Source organism: Spodoptera frugiperda, chromosome 10 (genome assembly GCF_023101765.2).
Source record: "Spodoptera frugiperda isolate SF20-4 chromosome 10, AGI-APGP_CSIRO_Sfru_2.0, whole genome shotgun sequence".
In the NCBI taxonomy this organism is placed as follows: domain Eukaryota; kingdom Metazoa; phylum Arthropoda; class Insecta; order Lepidoptera; family Noctuidae; genus Spodoptera; species Spodoptera frugiperda.
The window spans coordinates 631,769-648,851 of NC_064221.1; the positions used below are offsets into that span (position 1 = coordinate 631,769).

The following is a 17,083-nucleotide window of genomic DNA, read 5'->3' on the forward strand; positions in this document are numbered from 1 at the left end:
AGAGGCGCTTGCAGACATATTTGTTAAACAATGCCTGTAGTCACTACAGACCTCATTTGGCTTTCAACAAATTTGCTCATAGTCTGGACTCTGATTGTAAATGAATAGAGAGGAAAAAAGATTTTAGATATACTACAGTAGCTACATTAGACGCTACAAAATATTTTGGTGCAGTAGCAGTCTTATTATCACTGATATCAAATAAATATGAAGCATGTCATAGATCCAGTTAGCTCCGCTTGACTCGTCTTGGCAGTGACACTCCCGTGCCTCCAGATTGATGTAGGTGTCTACCTTTACGGTTACACATATGTGTCACCGGGACACCATGGTGACGCGACTGGTCGCCGCTACCAACAATATGTAAATATATAGGTTTATAGAGAGCTATTTACCTTGTACCCGTTTGATAGAGCAACTATTCTTGCGGCGCTACCAGCTCAGACGCTAGCATGACTCTGCTGTCTGGTTATTTGGCTTACGGATACCACGGCGGCGTAACCAATAGCGTGATCCACCAATCCGTGGTGTCCCGGTGAAATATAGCCCTTATAATAAATATTGTCTATAACTTTTACTAAATTGTAACGTAAATGATGGAAACCTTTTCATCTTTTTTATTTCGCAGTCTCAATAAACAATAGGCCTTTATCGCATTAATTCAATAATATCCCGCAGGGACATTACTGTTTGTCTCCTCGGGGATTAACTGGTGTGATGATTCATGCTATCTAATATTGTATAGTTTATTTTAGGTTGATAGAGTTTTAATCCTAGGTTTTTCTGAATTCCCAATATCCCGGAATTACCGGGGCTATGGCTCGAAATGCAGGAATAAGAACGGGGTAGTTTTTAGTCTTGATTTTCACCGGTTTAAAAAATATTTTCTGAATTCCAAATATTCCTTAATTATTTAACCATTATAGAGTATTAAGTAGAACTTCAAACAATAAATATGAGTACTTTATCCAACCAGGGAAACGCATCGATACGTTACTTTATTTGTGTTATCACTATCGACTAGTAAGGTAGATGTGCTATGCGACGTTGCTGTGGATGCGTTTGGCTTCCACCAATCATATTATTATTTGGTACACATAGCTAAGCACTCATGGAAACGGCTTCAACTAAGGAATGTTTTTATATAGATATTTTTGATATATTTTTTTTATTTAGTGTGAATGAAATAAAAACAACAGCAATATGTCTAACACGGTTGCATCTCTTTATTATTATAATGATACGCTTCAAATGTTGTTACAGAACTTAGTGAGGTACAAACCAAACGTTGCATTACTAATACAATACTTAGTCATTATTAAATTCGAAATTTTATACATCGATTATTATTAATATTGCACTTTATTGTACAAAGAATAAAGATGTGTTTTGTTTGATTTATTCATGATATTATACACATAATAGTATAATGTTTAAATACTGCATAATATGTTTTTCGGTTAGTAAAAAAGTAAGTTATAACAACGAATATGTAAATTATCTTTTTTTCTTCATCAAAAGAAATATGTGTTTGTGGAATTACAAAACAAAAACAATAAGAAAGCGAGATCTGATTTTTAACCGACTTATCTCGCAATCGGCTGAACCGATTTTGATGCCGTTTTCAGCATAGTATTTTTCAGATTTTGGAATAATGTTTAACTCAAAAAAAAAATCGAGGCGGTAAAGAAAATTGAAGGCGGTTACCTTTTTTTTAAAAAAAGTTTTATTATAATTATATTTCACATATAATAAATACCGTAGTATGGATACTAAAATCTGCGAGAACATGTAAAATATTGATATACGTGCAGACAGATTAATTATGTTTGATTATACATAGTATTTGAAGTTCGTATTACAAGCTATTTATCTTACAAGTCAAATATCGTTGAAATCATGTTTCTAGTTTTTTTTAATATTTACATTCGTACAATGTCAACATCATATATATTTAGTCTTTATATATCTTCGTATACTTATGTATTAGACAATACAACGCCACGCCTTGTTTATCCCCGAAGGGGTGGGCAGAGGTGCACATTACGGCACGTAATACCGCTATGCAATGTACAGTGTACCCACTTTTCATCCTTTGTGTTATAAGTCCGATGTAATAGGGGGTGAGCCTATTGCCATATACTGGACACAATTCCAGGTTCCGTGCTACTTACTGAGAAATTTTCGAAAAATCGAAAAAACCTTAATAATACTTTACCCGAGACCAACGAGGCAGTTATAATTATTTTATTTTGATATTAGATGTTGTTTATATATTTATATATTTATGATGTTGACTTTACTTTTAACAGTAAATTTATTTGAATTATTATTTAATATTAATTAACAACAATAAATAAATTAGGTACTACATAGATACATTTTTACACAATTTATATATTACACGGTTTTTATTTAAAATTAATAAAACTAATACAAATATATGTCACAACTCTTTTATATTAATTTAATTTAAATTAAAATTTAATTGCATTTTTATAATGTAATTGTACCTAATGTACTTGCATTGCGAGTTTATAAGAAATATTTACAGATAATTAAAAAAAAGAAAATAACAATTTTTAATGTGTAAGATTTTATTATATGTTATGTTATATCTAAACTTGTCAGATAGTAAAAATGCTAAAACAGACTTACTATGAGACCAAAGTGAAGTAGATTGATCCTATTAGCCTATAAATTATTTAATAATAGGGGAGATGACTATTTTTTATTTTAATGTCCGTCTTGTAGATTATTTTAAAATATTACACACGTTCTTTCTATTTTCTTTCGGAAACAAATACTTTCGAAGATATATTTCGATTTGAAATACCACGTGACGTCACTTCTAGGTACATTTTATACGTAGAAACGAAGTATTAGCTCCCAATCCTTAACTTTGATTCGTTTTTATCTAAGTATTGTTATCTAATATGACAAAATAAAAAATACGTGTCTAATATTTTTGCTTTACCTAACTGACGGACTAAATAGATTTTTAATTTTCATACCCCGCCATCATCCCTATTCAAGAAAATTTTCCTGATGCGTGCTGTACAGAAAAACAGTGAAAAAAGTATAAAACTACTTCAACAATTATATTTACAGACATCTTAAAACAATATTCTTTGGTATACTTTATTAATAATAAATATTAAATTACTTAAACTTAAAAAAAAGATCACAACGAGGAACAAAATTGTAAAGACATAACCTCTTCTCTGGCAGTCAGGTAAAAAAACAAAACACGCCCACGGTAGAGCACAGCCAAATTGCATAGAAAAGTGTTTCAAGAAATAAAGTGATTTTATTTTACATAAAATATTTTCATCTTGAACTTATATAAAATCACGCTATTAACTCTCCGATAGAGGTAAGCAGAGGTGCACACTTTAGTAACACTCACTTTTCACCAGAAAATACGTTATGCTATAACGTAAACGTAAAAGTAACAATAACTATGAAAACAACAATTCCATTCACTTGAAAGAAACATATAACCGAGCCCGTTTATTCCGCCTAAACAGTCTACCGCCTGACTTTCCTAGGGAACCTGACGTTGCTTGCAAACGGCTCCTTGTTCAGGCGTCATTTCTTTCCGATCCCGATGAGTCCTTGCGCTGACGAGAGGGAGGCGAGGGTGAGTCGGTCGGTCCTGTCCTGCGTGGTGAGCAGTCGGTCGGACGCCAGCGTGGTGAGCGCCAGGCGCCCGTCCGGTAGGGGAGCGCCCGCGCTGGCCGCCGCCACGGGGGTGCTCGCGCGAGTCAGGGGCTTCGGCAGGGAGGGCTGCGTCGTGGGAGGTGATGTCCGCAAGGCTGTTGGTTTTTGGTCGCGGCCGCTGCATACCTGGGTAGGAGATTAGATTGTTGAAATAAAACATAAGTCAAATGTGGCGGTTATACGCAGATTTGAAAGCCTTTTAGGTCAGGTTGGAGTAACTGTTGGTATGAATAAAAGCTTCGGCTTGTTTTAGGTTATTATAACACTAAAGAAAAGCTGACAACTTCTTAATGCTGTAACAATACAAGTTCTCTACGCGTTTACTCTACCTGGTGGTGATTTTCCCAGTCCTTGTGTTGGCAGAAGGCTCCACAGTACCGCGCCGCGTTGCAGCCGGAGCAGGTCTCCTGGGCTTTGCGGCCGCAGTTCCAGCAACACTGGCCAATGAATTAATCACTCATTATAACCTCATTTGTTTTTAAGTTACGTTAAAAAAACACCCATGAGTACCTCGTTGGTCGAGTGGTCGCAAGTGCAAGTGCCGTACAAGGGGTTTCGGGTTCAATTCCCGGGTCGGGCGAAGTATTACTGGGCTTTTTTCGATTTTCCGAAGATTTCTCAGTGGTAGCACGGAGTCTGGAACTGAGCCCAGTATATGGCAATAGACTCACCCCCTATTACATGGGACTTATAACACAAATGGTGAAAAGTGGGTGTACATTGTATAGCGGCATTACTTGTCGTAATGAGCACCTCTGCCTACTCCTTCGGAGATAAAAGGCGTGACGTTGCTTAAAAAAACACCCCTTCATTCTTCCCTTCACTATATTCACAAGGTATACTCACATTTTGCTGCGAGCTAGCATTAGGGCTGAGTTCCCTGCCGGGCGGTGGGGAGTGCCGCCGTTCCCCGAGCCGCTCGACCTTCCCGCGCTCGGCCGCGACCAGTTCTAAAGCCTTCGTCTCTGCCGCACCCACTGCTCGCTGCAATTCCAGAAGCGCTTGGCGTTTCACCTGATTGACATTTTTTGGGTTAATATAAAGTACTGCGATAAATATTGGTTAGAATTCGCACATGCATTACGATAAAGTTTAAGTTCGACAAGAAAATTTGACTCTTGATGCTGAACAAGAGTTTCTGTAGGTACCTCTACCATGAGTTTGAAGCAATAGTATTTGTCGATAGTTGCTAGCGACGACGTAATTTTTTTGTATGTACAACGCTTCTACCGGTCACTTTTAGAATTAAAATTTGCTATACAAAAAAATACGCCTAAACTATAGAGTATCGATAGAAACTATTGTAGTAATGGTAAAGGTACTGATCTATAATCCTGAGTCGGGCAAAGTAATCTGTATCTGTTCCTTCGTATTTCATGTCAATTTTCGATGAATACTAGTGGTTACCTGGTTGACAGCATCCTCAGCTCGTCTCCGCACCTCTGCCACTCTCTCCTCGGTCTGCCTGACTGCTGTCGCCATGATCTCGCTGGCTGCCCGCTTTATGTCATTACTTTCTGTTGGCTCCACTCCTGGTTCAAAACAATTCACTTTTGTATAGATACCAAAAGAAAAACGTATACGTTTAAAGTCACATTAACCGTTTTACGTAACGGTAATAGATATTTAGATCTTTTTACAAGATTTTTTTTCCTATCAATTTATTTTATTAAACTATTTAATCCATTTAAAGAACAAGCAGAGTTTTATTCCATTGAATGTTAAAAAATCCCATTTGTTAAAAAGGTGTCCGTGAGGCCGGAGCTAAATGTTATCCATAGGCCCAAGAGTCATTTTTACTCTAAAAATATCTGTTTTATTCTTGACAATTACAGCAGAGATAATTATTACATGCAAACATTAAACAGAAATATCAAATAATTCAAACGTATTATCACGACTCCTTTAATATGGACTTGGCAACACTACCGTGCACCATCTACCCAAGTACCCAATAAGACCACCTTACCTCTCTGCTGCAGTATAGCGAGTGCCCTCTTGGTCTTCTCCACCATGCTGAGGATGCAGTTCAGCATGGTGTTGATGTTCTTCCACTCGTCGTCGGTCTTCAGCAGGCCGGAGGGCGCAGCGCCCAGCCCGCGGGGCTCCGCGAACGGCGCGTTCATTGAGGATACGTCACGGACTGTTATACCACCTGGTTGGGATAATTATGGTGTTTCAGAGTATTCCGGTTTTTAAAGCCGTTAACTTAGATTTTTTGGGAGCTAGTCTAGTCCTATTTGATTTATTTGTATAAACACTCTCATGTTCTTCAGCTGGTATTTAAGACAACAATAGAAAACACATTGTATCTCGTATGGATCCGCGTTCCGGCACACGTAGGGTTAAGTCTCAATTTAACAGAATGCCAGTATTATAAATATGTGGAGCGCCAGTCTGTCATCTAAGTCTGTTGCATTAGATTGTTATTTTATAAATTAACCAATTGACAAGTTAAACCGTTGTCTGACTTAGTTTTAGCTTTTGAATATCCCGAATAAATTTTGCAAATCTTTGTGTGACAATTAAGAGTTTAACACGCTCCCCTCGTGTCACGTTGAGAAAAAAATATCTTTAAAAATATCGTATGCTTACTGTACCTTGTACGAGTTTGCTTTACGTTGAACGAAAACGAAACGGGAGCGCGTTCAGCGCCCTGATTGGCCGGCTCAAATGAACTAACCAATCAGGGTGCCGAACGCGCTCTCGTTTCGATCTCGTTAAACGTGAAACAAACTCATACCCCTCTGGTCTACATTTCCATTTAAATCTCATAACAAAAGTCAGTAACTCACCATCTCGCCTCTCATAGCCTGGTTCCTGGTTTCCATGGTAGGTGTGGTAAGGATGTCCATAGTCAAAGAGGCTGGCGTTGCTAGGCAACGGGTAGAGGAACGGCGATGGGTTCAGGAAGAGACTGGAGGCTGTGCGCTTGGCCTGTGGCGGGTACTCCTCGTGGGAGCCGTTCGTTTGAGGAGCGTCGTAGAACCTGGCGGAGGTGATGATGCAGTTAGTATTAAGCTGTTTATAATTTTGTGACCATTTTATATGAGCTTATGGCATCGACTTCTAACCTAGCTGTAAAGAGGATGATAGGTGGTAGGAAGTTGGTTTCCGGAAGGCTCCACAGTCTAGAGCATCGCTGTAAGGTCGCTAGTTTATCTATACTCTATAGGTTAATAGTGGTAATGGAAGCCAAAACAAAGAAAGTGTTTGAAGATAATTTACGGTAGTCATTTCTTGTTGAAATCCTAAGCCTATAAATATGTAGATGTGTGATGTGCCAAAGACTTTGTGCTAAAAAAAACGTCTATAGCCAGTAGCCATCGTAGGAAATATTGTTTGTACATACAGTAAGTAGCTAAATAAAGTTAGATTCAAGAACGGCTATATTGATTTGTGTTTGATTTGAGGTAGCTTAGGACCCAATGTCCTTTTCCTTATCTTATTTTCCAAGGATTTATCAAAAAAAAAAGATGACAGAAGCTAGTTGTTTATAGAATAGTATGTATAAAGTTAAATTGCATTATAGATCTATCTACAATATTATACAACAACATTAACAGACAAACTCGTTGACTTTCGCAATAATCACGTAAGAATTAATTGGGTCTCACGTCCAGGAACCACACCACGAAGCCTTTTGTTTAAACCAAATTAATTATAAAATTAATCACAACTGTAGGTATCGACACGGCGCGAACAATACTAGCATGGCGTTCTATTAAATTATTATTAATAATTAATAATACGAACGAATGAACTAGAAAATAAAGACAATACAAAACTTGGAACAAACGAGCCACCGTTCATAAATTAGTGGCTGGTGCAAAGTATAAGCGGGAGCGATTTGATAGCGAGCTAAATGAGACGTCATAATATCTGAGTTACTATCATTGCGAGTCGTGTTTGTAATGATTGTTAACTCACTAAATAAATTTAGGAGCTACAAGACTAAAGGTTTTAATTGGTTTTTTTTATTGTATCTGTCTGTATTTATTGAGTTATTGATTCAGTTTTGGTTATGAAAGGAAACTCTTCAAATAAACATAATAAAGTTTTTGTAAGCTTTGTACTTCAGTGTTTAATAAACTGATTATACTGATATCCTCCTTTTCGTCGTGAAATACTTCGTACAAACTTTTCATAAAGCAGATCTATACATAATGCTCTAAATACTAAACCACGATAAACCTCACACTTTCTTATAAAGCTTGACTTTAAAATCGCTAGTTTACATCGCACAGAAATATATTCCAAGTTTACATAACAAGAACAAACAGCAGTAACTCAATATTTTCCAATAATCCGAGTCCATTGCTTCATAAGTTGGTCCACGTGTGCTTCGGACGGCAAACAAGGCGGACTAGGCGCGCAATGCAATCGATGCAATAAATAATAATCGGTACAAGGCACGCCGCGCCCCGCCGCCTGCCTGACACACGGCTTTGTGGAGGAGAGCAAAGCGGGAACGAATGCAAACTTATGATTTCTAATTTAAGTTCTTCAAAAGAAGGTTCTTTCAATTATTAACTGTGTGTGTAGTGTGTAATTGATTGCTTTGGAATTATAAAATATTGTTTTTCTTCATAAAAAAGTGAGTTTTAACAGATTTTCATGCCATAAAAATTGTGTGCGGAAAAATAACTACTCCCTTATTTTTTTTTGTGCAAATAACTAGTGTACGTATCTACGTATTCTAGAATTCAGTCTTCCGATGTATTTATGGTAGTATCTACTGTACATCCTGGCTTTCAGGAGTTGCAGCGGTTTTAAGAGGTTGTGACGGGTTTTATCATTAAAAATATTCTAGAACACCTATGTGAATAACATAGGTGTTCTAGAACTTTTGAACCACAACTAAATGATAGGGGAATTAAGAAAAAATAACTAATTTAAGATGTTCTTAAATAAAAAGCTATTTGCAATAACGACACAACAAGAGTGACAAACTCGCTACCGCTTACACCTTGCAGTATCCACTGGGGTCGCGCCAACCAAACGTTTGATTCGTAAGGCCGTGTCGCAGCACTGTCGCCTGCATACAGCGGTGATCTATACGTTACGCCTACTACCCAGTTTTTGGCTTTATTCATTGCACTGATAAGCAATATTAATTATGGCCTTTCATTAGTGAAATTGGCTGCATTTCATTAAATAGGGAGCGAGTTAGAATTGAGTTTGGATCAATGATTAATGATGTGTGTTTAGTAGGTATTTCAGTACTTTACTGTTTACAACGTTCACAGCGTAATGCGTAGTTTTAAAAGTTTATTAGATTTTGATCTTTTACTGTCATACATTCACTACTCAGCTGCCAATACTTGGCATTAGAAAAGATTTGTGAATATTTACAAAGTGTTAAAAAGGCGACGTTCATTTTGGAACTCTTTCAATAAACAAATTCAAGTATTGTTGACAAATACTTACCCTACTTCACGGGAACAATGTAGAACGTAGCCACGTTACCTATCTTTCGAAACTACAATTACAAGCTCGCCATATATCAAAAGTTCAACAAACAGTAATTTTGTACGCAACATGTGTTCCCGCGGCTGTGCCAGCGAACTAACGCCTGACTGTTTACTGCGAGCAATTAGTCGACAATCAAACTTATGCCAGCTGCTGCTAATGCCACTACGCCAGGCGCCAGCTTGAACTTGAAAACTTTCTGTTTATACGAGCAATTAATAAATATGGGAGAAATTTTATACTTTTTGAAATTGTATTATGAAAATGGTTTAATTTGAAAATGTTGCAGTGGGTATTTGTCTTTTGTTATTTCGAATAAATATTCAATAAGTTAATATTAAGTGTTTTAAGCTAGTGTGCATTGTCTCCAAATTGTTTAATTTACATACGTTACTCGTATCAAAATCTTCAACGCTCAAAACTCATCTCCCTTTCAACATCAATAACATCTGCCTACCCCTTCACCGAACTTCTTAAATATCGTTAGTAATACCGTTCCGTAACACACACAACCTGTGATAATGAAACAGCCGATCAGACACATCTGTGCACGCTATTAACCGAGAGGCGCCTGCTGGTTACGTTATAGCAAACTCCTAATCACACTAATTGCTAACACTAATCTGGCAGGCGTTTTACCTCGTTTATGTAATTATGATTTTTATGTATTACGGTTACGTCTATTATTCAACTAACTACAGTAAATTGTATGTAAGGTTTATTTGTACAGATTAATTATTGTGTTGAATGTAGCCAAGCTTAACACGGTACATTATTAACACAAGCATATTACATAACTTGCGATAACAGCTTGTTAAGCTAAATATTCTAGCTTTTAGCTTTAAATAACACAGCGTTGTCGCTGTTATCTGGGTCCTAAGTTATGCCAGCGCCACAGCCTAAGCTACAAGCTTAATAAACAATGCCATATGCTAAAAATTTACTTTACAACTTGGCAAACGCACGAGGCGCGCGTGTTGTAATAAATAAGGCTCATACGTGGCTCTAACGAATTGGGGTAGGCAGTATTTAAAGCTGGCGGTCGCAGCACCCTGCCAAATTGTCCAATAATAATAATTTAACGTTACCATAGCAACTGCGGGTGTTGCGGTTAGATATTTTTTTTCGTGTGTTTTTTTCTATAACGAGGTTATAAACATAAATAGCTTTTCCTATTGTTTTTTTGTATCTTTATGTTAACTTTCGTAACAAAAATATATCTTCTTACGTTCGATGTTCTAACTAACATAGTAATTACAAACAAATAACACTGTTCACATTGAACGTTTCAGTTATAATTGAAACGCCTGTCTATTTACACTTAGCAAGTTGCTATCAAGCAGCAAGTGTAGCGGCGAGGCAGGCGCGGGGGAGAGCGCTACAAATTACCTGTCCGGTCCAGTCACCTGGCTGTGACGGACATTATTGATAGTACCATTCATATTGTTTCGGTTTCACTATAGTTAATCAATTTTTGGCTAGAAACGGAATACATTTTGTTGTTTATAATTAATGTTTCATAGTTTCGTGTGGCTGATGTTTGGATCAGTTTACGTGTTTGAATGTTTGTTGTTTAATTAAAGTGAGGATGTTGTTTGATTGAATTTTCGTTGCATTCTGTTTAGGGGTAAAGTAGACTGACATTGTTGTTTATTACTTTGTACAGTAAGGCCAAACAAAGAGATCCTTTAATGTTATTGACCAATCTGTTTTACCCTTTTGTAATGATGAGCAAATTGAGCAATACTAATGATAACTTACGGGTCACTGGCTCGTCGTTTGACGCCCGTCTCCGCGGCAGTGCCGGGTGGATGCTGAGCAAATATGTCGCTACTGTCACCACCTGACTCCAAGATCAGGTGCTCGTGTGATCTGATGTACTGCAGCGGAGTCTGAGGACAAAAAAACCTATGATGAAAATGAATAATAGACGCGACGGTTGTGATCGCAGACGTCGCTCATAGTAGTTTCAGCATTAATTAGAGGCGAAATACAGCTCCTAGCTCGTAGCGTTCAGTTTATTACTCGTAGCTCGTAGCAGCCAGTCCATCACTCGTAGCGCGTAGGTCGTAGCTCGTAACGCGTAGCCCGTAGCGCTCAATTCTTAATTCGTAGCGCTTAGCTCGTAGCTCGTAGCTCGTAGCTCTCAATTCATAACTCGTAGCGCGCACCTCGTAACTCGTGGCACAGCGTTTTCCCATTATTCATCTCGTAGGCGTGCAAACCGTCTAATCACCTGGCAAGAGCACTCGCACGTCTTGGCTGGAACTCTCCTTGATTACTTATAACACAAATGCTTCTCTTTGCTAACTATAGATTACCTGTTTAGCCCTCCTAGCCCTCGCATGTAAGTCTCTCTGTGCGAGAGGTAGCAGTGCCCTGAGGAACCCTGGTACTGATGCTCGTAGAGGATAGTTGGTGCACTCCTGTACTCCTGCTTGGAACTCTTCGATGTTCACGGTGCCAGACTGAGGGAGGAAAGAATGAATTAACGAATTGTACTTGGTTTTTTATTGTTATAAATTACAATTGAATGAATATAAGTCAGGTTTAGGAACCAAGATAGTTTATGATTATTATATGTTTGTATTGACCAGAACACTGAAGTCCGGTGCGTCCAGTGGACATGAATGACTGTCTTGGATCTACGTGGACGAACTAAATCAGAAGATTTGTTCAGCAGTGGACGTCTCTCGACTGATGATGATGATGATGTATGTTTGTATTGTAGAGGCCTATATCCAGCAGTGGACGAGAACAGGCCGATGATGTATATTTTTTATTATTTTATTTGTATACTTTCTTATTTATTAAATTTGGTTTTAAAGCATAATGAACTTACTACAAGGTTGTGAATGAGTTGGCGCACTCTCTCGCCGGTGTCGGCTCCTACGTCGGTAGCGAACTGCTGCAGCGCTGACAGGAACTTCCTCAACCGCTGCAGCGCTGGAGCGGACCGAGAACCCTCTGCCAACGGTGGTGATAGGGACTCCGTTGATGACAGGGCTGCTGTACGAACAAATTAGGAGTCATTGTTATACTTGTAATAGACATCCATAGCGCACTTTTTCTGGATTTAAAACTGGTGTGAATTAGAGTTAACCAGTCGATATAGTGTTTTGGAAATAGGAGAGATTTTTTACAATAATGAACTTTATGGGTCGATTCACATCAGACGGAACATGCGTCGCGTAATATCGGTCGCGTAACGCCAGAACAGACAAATGTATAGAAACAGTTGGCCATCCACACTCCACTGATGATACGTCTGACGTATTTTACATCAGATATGAACCGATCCTTAGTCTGTTTCCTCTCAAAATGTAAACCAATCCAGATTCAATAGCCCCTCAGTATTAGCTCATGTAGGAGCAGAATGTCCTATATTAAGTTGTGTATCTCTGCTTCAGGAAATTGTACCAGCAGTGCCATTGTTGAGTGGACTGGGCGGGCCTGGTGTTGGGGACGAACGCGCCTCCTCCTGCTCCGGCGACCGATGCTCTTTGCTCGTCGTTGTGGCTGCAACAATTGAAATAAATCAATATCATCCAACTGAGAGATACATACAGTAGTTGGGATGTCAATACTGCGAGTTAAGATCAACACGAAAGTAATTATAGTAGCGTCCAAGGGAGAGAGGTTTGAATTCTGCAAGGTTCATCGAACGATTTGACGGCGTTATTGGTCGAGTAGGAAAAAAATCATCAGCATACGATGTACACCTAATTACGGTGGTGAATGTGAGTAGGAATGTGGAAAAGCAACTATTTATAAGCCAAACAAAAGGACTATACGCGTGTCAACCGCCTGTACTCGTAGTTAACTGACAATCACGTTTAATGGAGAAAAGCTCTACTAGTTTCGAGCCACAGAGGGACTCTTCATCATTAATAGCATACGCAGACGTGGCGACGTCACGGTTTACTAACGTAAATTAATGGAGAAAGGCTCTACCAGCCAATCGAGCCACAGACGGATTTTTCATCACGCACATGAAGCGTGCATAGACACGACGTCTTAGTAAACCGTGATTTTTTGACATAGAATGTCTCACGATAATTATTATAAAAATATACTCTTAGTCTTTTTTTTAAGTAATAAAGATTATAAAAATGTTATGAACTATTCAATTATTTTCCTTTCAACAAAACTCCAATCACCATTTGATTGCTCGCAGCAGGCTAGCACACGGTGACGATATAATAGTATGCGCGGTCACGGCCGGTTCAGGCGCAGTTTGAACAGCTGCCCTCCTCGCTGAGCGCTGCAACTTGGTACTTATGGTGAGTGACCCGTCGCCGTGACGCACACACCACGAGTAGAACTTTCTGAACTAACTACCGTACTCAAAATCATTTAGGGTTATTTAAGCCAGTCCTTAATAATTGTTTTTGATACGAAATCGTTACTAAGGATTAGTTTGAGTCTGATCCGGAGCTGCGGACTACCTAGCGGGTTTACCGGGGCTCCGGTTCGAAAAGCAGGAGTAGGAACGGGGTGGTTTTTAGTCAGTAAGAGTCTGACACTCCCTCTTGCCTCGCCCAAGGCGAGAGAAGTCATTGGATGATTTCCCCTTCAAAAAAAAAGGATTAGTTTGAGTAATCATTAAATGTCCAGAGAAATGCGGTGTTAGTATTGTGTTGAAACTGTGTATTGAAGTTTAGTTGGAGTGATAAGGTTCTGGAAACACTTTAAAAATATACTTGAGCTTTTGGTGGTGATATATCGTTAGATTTTTGTGTAATATGGCAGTCGGAACGACTGATGGAAAGCAAAAAGCATTGACAGTTGGATATCCACAGCACCAGAGGAATTATAAATGTCATGCTGGCCTTTAAAAACTCCAGTAAAAAAGGAGGAGTAGATTTGAAATTAAAACTCTCTGTGATGTGGCGGGTGTCCGAGGGCGGCGCTGATCGCTTACCATCCATATACGATAAAAAACTGTCGATTATTATCAATTGCCAAAACAAAACAAATTTTAACGTCCGACTTCTGAAAAGTTCGCTAAACACAAACCGCGAACAAACATTGAAAACCCAGCATTTATATTATCCACTCCCCATATCCCTCCCTAACAGATAATGGTAATATTGACAAATAAACAGGTATCACTGCAACACACTAACCTTTATTCATTTTACGTACAATATAGAAGTAAGTAGCGCAGCTCTATGCCCGCGCACGCACCTCATCATCGAGTTTACACAGGCGGCCGATAGAGGGCGGGAGTGGGCGGCCATCAATATGGCCGCTATCAAGTTGTGGCGCGAAATTGTTGTGTCGCCATTTTTTGAGGTTAGAGATTTGATTGGTTTGTATTTAATTGAATTTTAGTTTTAATTTTTAGTTAGGTAGTGAATTTAATGTTGTGTTTTTTTCTATGAAATACGTTTGTTACCAATTTATAATTAAGTTAAAGAAGTTTTTCTGACTTAAAGATCTTTGTAAGAAAGTTAAAGACAAATAAACTCATTTATTTCTTGTGCTGCTAAGTTTAATTACTTATAAAATATGTAAGATTCTTAGCAATTGGCGTTCCATAATATCTGCCTACTCCATGGAAGACAGGTATAAGGTTATGTATACATATAGGTTATGTATAGTTAATATTTTCACCATTGCCTATTCTAGAAATTTATGTATAAGCAAAAATAGTTTTGATAAAAATCTACGCTAATAGAATATAAAGTTTATTTAATCCAATCAAGATAGAAATCCAAGTCCGCAGTTGTAATGGCCACACGCTGTCGATGCTTTAAATACCGACCGGCATGCAACCTATTACTTTTTATATGTAGATATAGTGGTTTTTGGATAATGGGACATTTTTTTCAAAGTGTCCTATGCAAGGGGTAGAAAAATAAATTAATTTAACAGGTCTTTTCGATCCCTATAGTTTAAATTTTCATTCTACAGTTCATAATAGTCAGCAACTACGTAAATTGTTGTTACTCTTTCACTAACACAATTTATTTATTTATTTCTTTCTTTCTTTAAGGGCAACCAACAAAGCATACACCAAAATCCATGATAGGTTTTTAACATATTTTAACATTGGAGAGTGTAGTATTAATTAGAGGATGCCACGACATGCATTAAACAAAAAGCAGTAAGTATATGACAACAAAAGGTTTACTTATCTAAAAAAAGAAATCCTTAAATAATAATTGTTAAAATATCAAATGAACAAGATTATAAATTCAGGAAGGATTTTACTTAATGAAAAGAGTAAGACATGTAATATAAAATTAAATAAACACGTTCTGAAGACCGTAGGTATGTAATCCCACCCAAAACATAAATGTGAAAGGCTGCCAAGTTCGATAATATTGGAATGCTTAGCCTGTAAAAGAAGTGAGATCTAAATAAGTACCATACACAGACCTCAGTTAAAAATGATATAACAAGTTGGCAAGTTTTCACACACTTTGTTATAAACCTACTAAACGCAACGAGTCAAGTATATAATTTTCTATTAAAACTTGCCAAGTTATATCATTTTTAACTGAGGTCTGTGTATGGAACTTGGTACTTATTTAGATCTCACTTCTTTTATAGGCGAAGCATTCCAATATTATCGAACTTGGCAGCCTTTCACATTTATGTTTTGGGTGGGATTTCATTTATTTTTGTAAGGTTTATTTTCTTTTTTTCTTATTTTACTTTATTTTGACTAAATACAAACCTTCGTAACGAATTTTAGGTCGGTACGACCATTGGAAGATATAGATATTTTTTTGTTTTAGTTCCATAGGAGTATGAATTTACACCTTCATTATTTTTAAAACCGACTCACACTTGGCCATTTTCAGAATTTTTCCTTTACCTTGACCTAAAGACTTACCTCCATGCCAAATTTCAAGTCAATACGACCATTGGAAGTGGTCTAGGTTTTTGATGAGTGAGTGAGTGAGTCAGTCAGTGAGTGTATAGTAAAAATAGCGATTTTCTGACGTCAATATCTCAAGACCTACAATAGGTACATTAATGAAATTTTGTATTTTAGATAAGTAAGTAGATCTCGACAGATACTAGATATTTCATATGCGTAGATAAAATAGATTTTGAGTTATAGGTGGGTCGAACTTGGCCCGAAATGGTTCGTGTAATATAACCCACGGCCGGTGTGTCGGTTTTTTTGCTCGAACTTGGCGGACACACTGCCGTGTGTCTAGATAGGATCTGAACAAGACCTAATAAATAGGTATTTCTTTACTCCAAGCCACCAAGGCTCCAAACCCATGTAATTACAATTCGGTATCGTAAAATACATGCTTTATATAAACGAATCCGTAAGTAATATAGAAATATAAAAATGGCGGGTGTGTGGCGCTGACAGAATAAATAAAAGTTTAGTGAAAAGCTAGTGGTGTGCCAAGTGCGGCCCGCGTGCCACAGACACGCGCCCTCACTGCACGGCTAGGGAGGGGACACGCGAGAGATCGTTTGTATCGATGTGCCTAATTACCTAGTTTTTGTTTGGGGTATTTTATTTTCTGTATCTTAATAATTTTAAAGCCCAAAGTCCCAATAAGAAACATTGTTCAGTGTGTGATAGAATATGTTGGATTTGGAATAACTAATGTCGTGCTGGAATTTACTTTGTTTTGCATATTATTATCGAAAAATAAGTTTTATTTTTCTTTTTTAGCCATTATGTGTAGTCCTCGGTTTAAGTCATTCGACAAACACCAATGACAGTCGTTATGGTTAGTTACTAGCCCGAAGTTGGTCTTGCAAAATCTCTAACAATAAAACGCTATCAGTCGGCTCATCTTCATTCAGCCAACTTAATAGAGAAAAGTCCGCGTACTCCTTAAATTGAAAATTTGTTTTCTTCATTTCTATACTGATATCTTCCATTCCTTCCACACCAATTCATTCA

The 17,083-nt window shown here is 37.8% G+C and overlaps 1 protein-coding gene across 2 annotated transcripts in view; it reads right to left on the reverse strand.

Moving 5' to 3' along the window:
• Positions 1-1,246: 1,246 nt before the first annotated feature.
• Positions 1,247-17,083, reverse strand: part of LOC118277730 (protein CBFA2T3) — a 59,380-nt gene continuing 43,543 nt past the window's right edge. The window contains exons 1-11 of one of the 2 annotated variants that reach the window (XM_035596642.2): positions 14,325-14,449; positions 12,616-12,714; positions 12,038-12,204; positions 11,517-11,663; positions 10,957-11,087; positions 6,519-6,712; positions 5,693-5,878; positions 5,131-5,255; positions 4,570-4,737; positions 4,053-4,160; positions 1,247-3,849 (exon numbers count right to left, since the gene is read on the reverse strand). In XM_035596642.2, coding sequence (XP_035452535.1) covers positions 3,592-3,849; positions 4,053-4,160; positions 4,570-4,737; positions 5,131-5,255; positions 5,693-5,878; positions 6,519-6,712; positions 10,957-11,087; positions 11,517-11,663; positions 12,038-12,204; positions 12,616-12,714; positions 14,325-14,334 — 1,593 coding nt within the window. In that variant the 5' untranslated portion in view covers positions 14,335-14,449 and the 3' untranslated portion in view covers positions 1,247-3,591. Of the gene's footprint in view, positions 3,850-4,052; positions 4,161-4,569; positions 4,738-5,130; positions 5,256-5,692; positions 5,879-6,518; positions 6,713-10,956; positions 11,088-11,516; positions 11,664-12,037; positions 12,205-12,615; positions 12,715-14,324; positions 14,450-17,083 lie in introns of those variants that run through there. The other variant, XM_035596640.2, reaches the window with a different exon arrangement.